General features: G+C 36.3%; 1 protein-coding gene across 1 annotated transcript; it reads left to right on the forward strand.

Annotated features, from left to right (window-relative positions):
- The first annotated feature begins 2,390 nt into the window (after positions 1–2,390).
- LOC144446776 (uncharacterized) lies at positions 2,391–11,291 on the forward strand. Its single transcript, XM_078136610.1, has 4 exons — positions 2,391–2,562; positions 3,934–4,035; positions 6,812–6,970; positions 9,920–11,291. The coding sequence occupies exons 1-4, from the start codon at positions 2,473–2,475 to the stop codon at positions 10,103–10,105; spliced, it is 537 nt and encodes a 178-aa protein (XP_077992736.1). The 5' UTR covers positions 2,391–2,472; the 3' UTR covers positions 10,106–11,291.

Consider the following 11,291-nt stretch of genomic DNA (forward strand, 5'->3'; position numbering starts at 1 on the left):
AGTTTCATTTTACTGTCATGGTGACTGAAAAAAAATTGTGGGTCCAAATCCTCCAACCCCCCCCCCGAAATCTAATGGTTTACCCTTATTCATTCTTTGAAGAAAGATGTCAATTTGTGAACTAGTTATATCTCGTTGTTCTTTGTGGTTTCCTTTTTGAACTGTGGACTGTTGGACACAGCACTGGGAAATTCCTTGTTGGGGCTTTGTTTCTCCTGTATGCAATTTCTTGAGAAGCCGGGTTGATCTCTTGACATTGCAGATATCGCCAGTCTCCCTGTATTTGTATATAACTACATTGTACATTGAATAACCAATAAGGTATGTGTCGGTAATAATAGCCGGTAACAGACCCTTCAAACAGACAGACTTTGATGAAATAAATTATTGTTAATATTCAACTATTCTCTGCACTCTATCATTTTAGTACATTTTAAAGATCAAAATTTCTTCTATTTATAAATGGGGGAGGGGGTGTTATACACAGATCATAAACTGCATCGAGTAGATAAGGACCTACAGTTTTTACACAGAGGACCAACAACTGTCTGTCTGTCTGTCTGTCTGTCTGTCTCTGTCTGTCTGTCTGTCTGCCTGTCTGTCTGTCTGTGCTTTGTCTGTCTGTCTGTGCTCTGTCTGTCTGTCTGTCTGTCTGTCTGTCTGTCTGTCTGTCTGTCTGTCTGTCTGTGGATACAATATTTAAAAAACCACGATCGATACTAATAAAACTTGTTAAACATCTACCTTATGGTAACAGCAAAAACTGAATAGATTTTGGTAAACATCCTATGAATAATAATAAAATTATTAAAGATTTTCAGTAATTAGACTATGTATATCTATATAATTTGGTACATACATTGATGATAACAGAGTTCATGTGTCATATAGAGTTTGATAATATAGCTTGTGGTGTTATTGACTCATTTGTCTAATTCATGACTTTCAGTAATTAGGCTATATCTTAAGAATGGACTCTTCAAATTGAATATAATTTGGTACATATTTCAAGCAAAACAAAACAAAACAGAACAAAACAAAACAAAACAAAACAAAACAAAACAAAACAAAACAAAACAAAACAAAACAAAACAAAACAAAACAAAACAAAACAAAACACATGTTATGAAAAAAATGTTGAGTAATTAGGCTACAAATTTGGTACATACTTCAAACATAAGTAATCGCACATGTTCTGTAGACTGTCGACAGTCGCTTGCGCCTTTTTTTCCCTACGTTTTATCTAAACTTAAGTCGTTGCCGCGCTCCGATCCGGCACAATACTACTATAATCGCATACTGATATCGAGGACCCTCGATCACTCGGGCCTTCTGCCCTCGATATCAGTATGCGATTATAGTATTAGTAGTATTGTGCCGGATCGGAGTTTAGATAAGACGTAGGAAAAAAAGGCGCGAGCGCCTGTCGACTCAGTGTAATGTTCTGAAAAGCTTGGTGATGTAGCTTTCATCAGTTGTAATGAGTAATTTACATAATTAACGATTTTAGTAATTAGGCTATATCTAAATCCAGTTAAATTCAGTAGATACTTCAAACATAACTAATTCCATATTGGCTGTTGCATTATAACAATTATTGTGTGTAGGACGAAAGTCTAAAGACTTTGCCCTTAGGAAAGGCACCCGGTTCAAATCTGGTTTATGAATAACAGAATAGTCCACAACCTCTATACCCCAGGTAAACATTAGGAACTGGTTTGTTTGGCAACACTATTATTTACTGCATACTTAATCTAGGTGTAAAGTCCATCTGGCCTAATAGTTCTCTCGAAATTCCTGTATCAGCAATAAATTATTCTATTGGTAGAATAATATCAGACGAAATTTTACATGGAGTCAAGAAAAAAATGAAAATTATTTTACGTATACGGCTATTGCCGATGTGAACACTTTCTTATAGTAAATGCAATATGATTAGACGTTGCTAGGATCGGAGTTGAGTAGACGTGCTGCGTCCAACTAAAAAGGATATTAGGAAAAATGATATATTGGATTAGACAGTTTTATAAACTGACACTCGCAATATATCCAGGGTTCTTACCCCAAACGTCAGCTTTTCTATAGAAAGTCACTTGCTTGGACCGAGAACACCATCTTTATCTCAATCGTTAGTCCCTTACAAAACCCTTTGTTATGATTAATGAGCTGTTATTTAGTATACAATTGTTAAGTGATCGTCCGGTTTCGATTTAGTAACGATGACGTCATACAGTCTTTATAGTATTGCATTCTATCACGTACTTAATTAAGCCAATGGTTAGTAATTCAATCCACCACACGGTCTGACCTCGATGATATCATATCGACAAACACGTCTGTATACCGTATACGTGCCAAATCACAGCAAAATACCGTTAATTTCACTACTAGGAGTGTCACAATCGGAGACTATTGTACTTCATCCACCTTGCCGTCTGTGTCTCGACAACGCAGAGTAAAGTATATTCAGTTATGTCGCAATCTTTGATGTCAAGCTACGATCATTTATTAAAGAAGTCAACCATACTGTCTGAAGTCATTTCATCTACGTTGTCATCTTATGTAAGTGTTGATATTTATACTTTCTTCATCTAGTCTGTACTAGTAATAGCACAATACAAGTTTATTGTGACTAGATAGCGTTATGATGATGCAATCCTATCACAATACACTTATTTACTGTATTTCAAGTAAGTGACTATATGTTATGTCCATGAAATAGATCTCATATCTGACGACTGCCAAGGCACACATTTGTAACTACGTCAGCTCAGATTACACAAATCAATCTTATTCATGTTGCGTTCTAATTATATCCGATGTACGTACAATACACAATGGTATATGATTGTGTATGCTTATCATCACCCATGGCAACAGTTTTAGTATTTCAAAGTATGTGTTTATCTGTTTGTATTTTTTTGGTTACTTTAGTTTCCCATCGAAGGTTAAACTCGCCTACTTTGATATGTATATCCAACGATTATCAAGTTGACGTGACTTCGTTGTCACGAACTTGAAGCTTGAAGATGAACACAATATTTACGGAACTAGAACAAAAATGTGTTAGAGAGTGTTCATTTTTAATTCAACGTGGGGTTCTCCTTTAATGTGCATGTAAAATAGTGAATAAAACGAGTAGCCTCCGCTTAGATTTCATGGACCCCCCCCCCGCAGTTACATGAAAACTGTTTTAAAAAGATAGCTGTCATAGTATGGATTATGATGCAGTTATTATTATGAAATCACTATCAATCAATTACTAGTATTGTCAGCGATGACATTGTCTTTCACTGCTTGTTGACTTTACTCAACTATCAGTATTTTAGTATTAGCAGGAAAGAGTGGATCACTCACCAGGTAATATTTGCGGAATTTGATTTGCCATCATGGCGTCTACCTTGCAATTGCAGGGGTGTGTGAGATGGATTCCCAGTATGCTAAATTTTGAATGCCACCCCTGTCCCTGGAAATCTTCCACACACACCCCTCCCCAACCCGGAAGTTAAAAGTGAACACCCCTTAGGTACGCACACATTTGGTAGCCTACTCTCAAAACTGTCATTTTCAAAGCGGTGCGTTCTTCCAAAATGAATGCTGTGATCACAGTGCTGTATATTTTATGAACTCTGCTATCGATCTATGACGCACAGTTACCCTATATGTCATTATCACTCAACTGTAGGGGGCATAAATCCAGTGCACCCTCTGAAAGTGTATAGGATTGTATCCTTTAGATAAGATCTATCCTTCCAGGTCCCATTTATAGTAGGAGTGACTGGAGAACAATGGTGCAAATCTTGCCCAAGGACGTCAGTTATTCAGAAATAAATAGTAGCTGTGTGAAATTATAATTTTCCACTAAGTTACTACTAACTAGTAACGATCTCTATTCTACCGGGATTTAATTATATTCTTTATTCTTTTTGTTAGAGTACCGGAATTGTCATAGGTCCATCACATATGCAGAGTGAGGCTTTTACGTCGCTGCCTAATCCTATCAACAGAAGACAGATTGTTGCACGAAGAATGACAGTAAGTTAATGCGATTAGCATCTATTCTCAGGGCATTATTAATACAGATCCAGGTGTCCACATACACCTACTGTTATCGTCAATGCTACGCTTCATTTCCACTCTTGCATTGTTATGGCTAGATTTCAACTAAAGCTCAACTTTACTATAATAGCTATTTCTACAAGACATGGAAGTTTAGATGTCGTTTATATACTACAACACCTGTTTTACCAAAGTACGGCTTCTGATAATCTAGATTTATTCACTTTACTGGAGGATTTTGACCCAAAAACAAACAAACATTGTAAGTAAAACTGCCATAGAAACTCATGAACATCTATTCTATCAATGTAGTTACTCAGAAGCCTTCTGGAATTCCATCTTATTCTCATCCATTTCTTACTACAAAAAAACTTTCAACCACCATGACAGTAATTTTTTCGAGAGCAACTAGACAGCAATTTTTATTTTATTTTACCAAGTAGGGGTGCACCAATTTTTATTTTATTTATTTTATTTTAGAAATGTGTGTGCTTTAAATTTGACATTTCGCAGCGTCGTGTCTCGTCGCGTCGTGTAACTTTTTATTTTTGAAATTTAATTTCCTCATAACAGGGGAAATACATAATGAAATGTAGCCTCAGTAAGAGGTAATACTGAATGTAGCTGTGGCTAGTAAAATTAGAAAGTAGGCAGTAAAAGTGGAATAGAATTTTGAGCGAGCCAAGTTGGGGAGGGCACGGGAGGGGCTTTCCCCCTCCCGACCCTGGAGACTTGAAACTCAAGGCGTAAAAGAATGCTATCAGGTGCTATTTTAATATGTCGAGGTAGTAATAATATGAGGTAAAATACAAGGGAGCAGTGTTGGGGTGGGTAGCCCAAGAAATGTATTTAACATGTCAAGGTGATATCAATACCCTTTCCTGATCAGAATTGAAATTTGAGGAAACTAACACCAAGAAAAATCCTCAAAGTATATTGTTGTATGCCATACCATTTAGTCATTTTATGTAAGTACGGTCAGTGTTCTAAGTAATTTGACTTGATGGTAGTATTTTAGTTTGTTTTAGCATTTGGCAACAGTTAGTATAAACCTTTGACCAGAAACTTTACAAGTTTAGGTGCTGCGTAGGCGTCTGCGCCAGAAACACATGTGTAACAAATTGTAGGGATACCTCTTCTGTTGAGGTAACCCCCCTCCATGTTACTCTCTCTCTCTCCACTCTGTACACGGGATCGACTTGGACTTTTAGGGAATTAGCTCAAACTACACACAATGTTCATGGTTAACCTGGATCATTTGGAAGTGGCCACGGAGCAGATCGAAGCTCCTGACCTCGGACCGTCTCTTCCAAAGACTGAATCCATAATTTTATTATTCCATTAAATTCTTATAAACATAAAATATACAATACTCAAATGATTGGGTGATAAAGTAATCAGCACCATAAATGACTAAAACGGAAGTATTGCCGTCGCCTTAATTCAATGCAAATGATATTGGCAAATATGAAAACTAGCTAAACAATGTGATCACGTCATTGTTCTTCCAACTGTCTGTAATCAGTCATTATTTGACACTGTTGATCTTATAATAACTTAAAGTTGTCATCTTACAGAAGAATACTATTCGCGATATGCAAACATTTGTTCTAAGTATTAATTCATGACAGCTGAGAGTTCACGGTGACCTCGCAAAACATCAAAACTTAGCGAATATCAAAAAGTTGTATTCTGTCATCCGTGACACATGTACCTTGGAATTTAACATCTATAGCTAGTTTCTGCACTTGCAGCACATATATTGTAGCTCATACCCTGGAAACAGTTTTTCATATCTTCTGTTGGTCAGCAAATTTATTTTCCTGCTTTTGGCCGGCGACAATTTTTGTCTCGTAAACCCCCCCCCTCCCCCCGAAATCAAATGGTGTACTCCTTAATGGAACAAATCAAGTCCTGAGATATATAGGAGAACGAAAGGGCCCAAATAAACCATAGTTTCGTTAGCGTGGAATCCATGCTACAGATTTGTATGTTGCACAAAATGGTAGCGTCCGTCACTAGTGTGTAATATGAACTGCAATCTGATATGTATGTCCTAGACTCTGATGAGATGTTACATGAGTGGCACAAACTAATATATATATATATTAACCTGTTCATACTTCCGTTGGAGAATAAGGACTTGTACCAAATTTACAAACCCTAAACAGAACTAATACAGCATAAGTTGGATAGGGTTGCAATGGGAATACGTTTACAGTGACTGTTGTGGAAGTGAGGACATATATGCCGCTATAGATCCATGCCCGAGATATCGCCTGGAGCTCTCAGGAGAACAGGTGCATTATAAATACACATTATTGTGTTGTTATTGGTACATATATGTGTTAGTAATGTGAAAACATCAATCTATACGTCATGTACTTAGTACTATAGTAATATCAGTACATCACATATATTCCTATAGATCTGTAATTTATCCTTCTATACAGCTCAGCTCTGAAATCTTACTACATGTAAATGAATAGACTTTGTAATAGAATTTATACCCTGTATTTAGGATCTGCACAGTGTCGGTTTCAGATGTTCGTCACACACACACACACACACACACACACACACACACACACACACACACACACGCACTCACACACACACACACACACACACACACACACACACACACATATATATATATATATATATATATATATATATATATATATATATATATATATATATATATATATATATATATATATGATTTCTTGTCATCATTAACATTTCATAGGAAGAACAAGTTTTGTGTGCTCATCTGGATGATCTTGAAATTTATAAGAAATGGATAAAATCTACCAAAGACAAACTAAAACAGCAAGGTCGGGACGTACAGAAACTGAGGAACCTTAAGAAGGAAACGGCAACTGTAACCACGGCCTTCAAATCATTGGTAAATACATTTATTGATTCACTTTAAAATCAGTTTCGATAATCGTAGTGTTTTTTTCATTCCTCGTTAGTATCTCTAACAGCGTAAAGTCCACTTAAAATTGTGGTTGTCCCGCATACTACAGTACTGCATGACAGACGGCAACTTTTCCCATGATGATTTCTTACTTTTTAATCTGAAAACCGTAGATTATTTGTCTAGGTGTAGCTTTTTTCACACGACTGTTGTTTGAAAAGAATCGAGTTGTTTGTGAGGTTGGTATTTTAAAAATTGCCTTTAAATCTTTAGGGGTATACAAGTAAATGTTGACACTAACAAAACATTCTGAAATCAACGTATTTCTGTGACTAGCTATGCACACATTAGGCCTGTTATTTGCAATTACTATATTTCAGTCACTTTCACTGAGAGGTGCCGTCGAGTACTGGGATAGCGTAGATATTAATCGAAAGGGAAATGACTCAGCTCATGATAAGAAAACTCATCACAACTTTTACTTCCTTTTAATCTCAAACTTTTTTTCCTATTTAGTTTTGAATGTCCCCGTGTTAGAAAAAAAGCAGCATTTCTTTGAAAGTGACGTCATGTCCTGTTAAGTATGCAAATGACTTTACATTATTCGCAGTTGCTGTTTGTCTAAGGGTATTGTCAACTTGTTATGTTATTGAATTGTTTATGGCTTAAAGTTTATGCTACGTACGTTATGTCTAGAGTGAATGTTTAACAACATCGCTTTTTATCAGCATCAATAAGCTTACATATAAAAGCATGCTTTCATATGACAATATTAATTCATATCTTAATTGAAATAAACGTTAACCCCTGCTAACTTGTTGCTAACCGTTGGTTACACATTATACCATAGTTGTACCTTTACATATAAGGACAGACATTTATGTATTTTTATGTATTGGCTATTACGGTCCCAGCAAATAATTATATACGGCAAAAGTTCTCAAAATATCTGTATACAGTCAACATTAACACCATTGTAGACATTGTCATTAACAATTCATATTCGCATTACTTTAATCATAGACAGTGGAGGGGATAATTTCCTTTTTCTAAATAAGACCCACCCTGAGGACCGATTTGTAAAAAAGTGACCTCCCCCACTAATTCCAGCCCTCTCGCCTTAGAATTACTGAAGGCCCCCGTACCGTGACACAACTGTTCCTGTTTTATTCCTGTGAGACCAACTTCCCTGGATCTCCTCACATCACCACTGACAATTCATTCATAACATGGTTGTCAACAGTGATTTAACTGACACAGTCGGACTTCACTGTAACTTCCCTAACCTTTACCGATGAGGCAATAGTGGGATGTAGTATAGGTGGCAGAAGTGCAGTGTGGTGCTAAAAGTCACAAAATAATGCAAAGCTAGATAATAGTAAAATGTGACCCTCCTCTAATCCCATTTTCTAATTGATCCAACTTGTAAAAAGTCCCCCACACATTCCAATAGCCCCCCTATAATTGCTGAAGGGTGCAAATAATGGACCCTGTTATAATAGCAACATTGCTCGAACAATCGTGATAACAGTAGTGCTGTAATATTCATGATAATAACAGTAGTACTGTAATATTCATGATAATAACAGTACTACTGTAATATTCATGATAATAACAGTACTACTGTAATATTCATGATAATAACAGTAGTACTGTAATATTCATGATAATAACAGTAGTACTGTAATATTCATGATAATAACAGTACTACTGTAATATTCATGATAATAACAGTAGTACTGTAATATTCATGATAATAACAGCAGTACTGTTGCAAAGAAGAGGGGAGATCTCCTCTGTAACGACTCGATCGACATAATATCACATCTCAACTTGTGTACCAACTTGTGTATACCGACTTGTGTAGTACCAGGATCACTTGGACATATGGGAATTAGCTCAGACTACATAAAGCTTCATGTTAAAAACCAAAGGCTACACTAGAACTATAGCAAAACACTTAGCATCTGCCGCCTTGCCTCTGCTCTAAGTGTCAACTATCTTTTATATAACACATGTATATGGCTGAATATTAATTGCAAACCATATTAAGTCTTGTCGAGCTGCCGTGCTCTAATGACTATTCCAGTGATATTGACAATGATCAATATGAATTTTAGTTACAGTTATGTGTGAAATGCTGACTGTTGTCTAACAGATTTAAATATACTCTTGGAGTCTTGAGTGGTCTGAAATCCATGTCCTTGAGAAAGTCTACTGATCTTTCAGTCGTAGAACATATATTTTCATTACTGGGACAAGCCATTAGCCAAGCAAGTGGACTTGTTATCAAAGAGTACCAATATTTACACATGTGATGATGGGCTCTTACATAACACAAGTAAACAGCTGTAAAACCTCTATTCGGCCGTCTGCATGGACTGCAATTGAGGCAAACCTTATCTCCGTCTTATATCAGTTGTTATCAATTTATTAGGCTATTATAAGTAACGCTACAAACAGCTTTAGAGATGCAAACAACTTTTATGTCACCCGTTTTCGCCAGGCAAGCCCGCGGGTTTGTTGCACTTGGACCGCTAATGGTTTGTGAATGTCATGTAGTCATCATATGAAATTTAGGAAATTAATGAATATGTCACCTGTAACAGTACTGTAATAGTCATGATAATAATAGCAGTACTGTAACAATCATGATAATTGTAACAGTACTGTAATAGTAATCATAATTACAACAGTACTGTAATAGTAATCATAATTACAACAGTACTGTAATAGTAATCATAATTACAACAGTACTGTAATAGTAATCATAATTACAACAGTACTGTAATAGTAATCATAATTGTAACAGTACTGTAATAGTCAAGATAGCAACAGCAGTACTGTAAACTGATATTTAAATTTATCATCACAGTTAAGCCATATGTTATTTTAATATTTTAATTTGCATTTTAATTTGTATCTTTGATTAAGCTGTCAAGAATGGAAATTGGATCACAAGAAAACCACGATAACTCCTGCAGGTGTCAACTTCCAGTTCAGATTCCAGAGGATATGGAAAACGCCACCATTGCCTTATTTCTACAGAAATACCACGACTACCAGGTTCCAAGCCGTCAAAACATTGAGTTCTTTAAAAGGTCCAAGTCTACATCATGACACTAGTGCATCTATTTGGACTTCTGCATATTTATTTGACAAGATGATAAAGGAAGTTGAGCTCCTTCAAGGACAAAACATTAGAATCATTTTGGCTTGACCTTTTCTCTCTTTAATAGCAGAGCTGAACTTATGAAAAATGTTACTAACAAAAAAATTTAATTCGTGGCATGTCACATTTTTTGGGAAAAGGTAACTCTGAACATTGCATAGAATCTTATTTATATGGCTATCAATTACTCTGTGTTCATACGGTAAATATAGCATCAATTACAAGCATGCACTAGCCACAGTTTCAAGTCATGACTTTATTTACGACTTTATTCATTCTCATTCAACAACGATGTATAGCACAGTAGATTATATGTAGTTGTGGTAATACCTAATATGGGGTGATTGGAAGGATATCCTTCCTGCAATGGTCTGGGTAATCAAGACTAGATTACTTGTAGTTGTGGTAATACCTATTAGTAATTGGAAGGATAGCCCTTCTATAGATTATTTGTAGTTGTGGTAATGCCTAATCTGGGGTGACTGGAAGGATAGCTGTTCTGAAGGGTCTGGGTAACGAAGACTAGATTATTTGTAGTTGTAGTAATACCTAATCTGGGGTGATTGGAAAGATAGCCTTCCTGTAAGGGTCTGGGTAACTAAGACTAGATTATTTGTAGTTGTGGTAATACCTAATCTGGGGTGACTGGAAGGATAGCTGTTCTGAAGGGTCTGGGTAACCAAGACTAGATTATTTGTAGTTGTGGTAATACCCAGTCTGGGGTGATTGGAAGGATAACCGTTCTGTAAGGGCCTGGGTAACAAACACTAGATTATCACGTGGTTGTAGTGACATATTGATTGATGATGTGACACCCTGTTGCCATGCCAACAATACAAAACTCATGGCGCAAGAATCAGTCACCAACTGTTGTACTGGTAGTATTAGTATGTCAAGTAGGCTTTTATGTTTCGGTTTGAAAATAGCGCTAGCAGTCAGAATCCGGATACTGATTTGGAAGAAAGCCAACACTCGAATGTATATCATATCGTTTTAAACACCATGGTTGAAAGGTAACATGGAAATACTGTAGTCCGAAATCTCGAATCTCGAATCCGGAATCTTCTCTTGAACATGTGCACTCTCCTTATAGGTGAATTTCAAACACAATATATTGAATAGGTTTATTGTATT

This window comes from Glandiceps talaboti, chromosome 15, assembly GCF_964340395.1.
Source record: "Glandiceps talaboti chromosome 15, keGlaTala1.1, whole genome shotgun sequence".
Classification (NCBI taxonomy): Eukaryota; Metazoa; Hemichordata; class Enteropneusta; family Spengelidae; genus Glandiceps; species Glandiceps talaboti.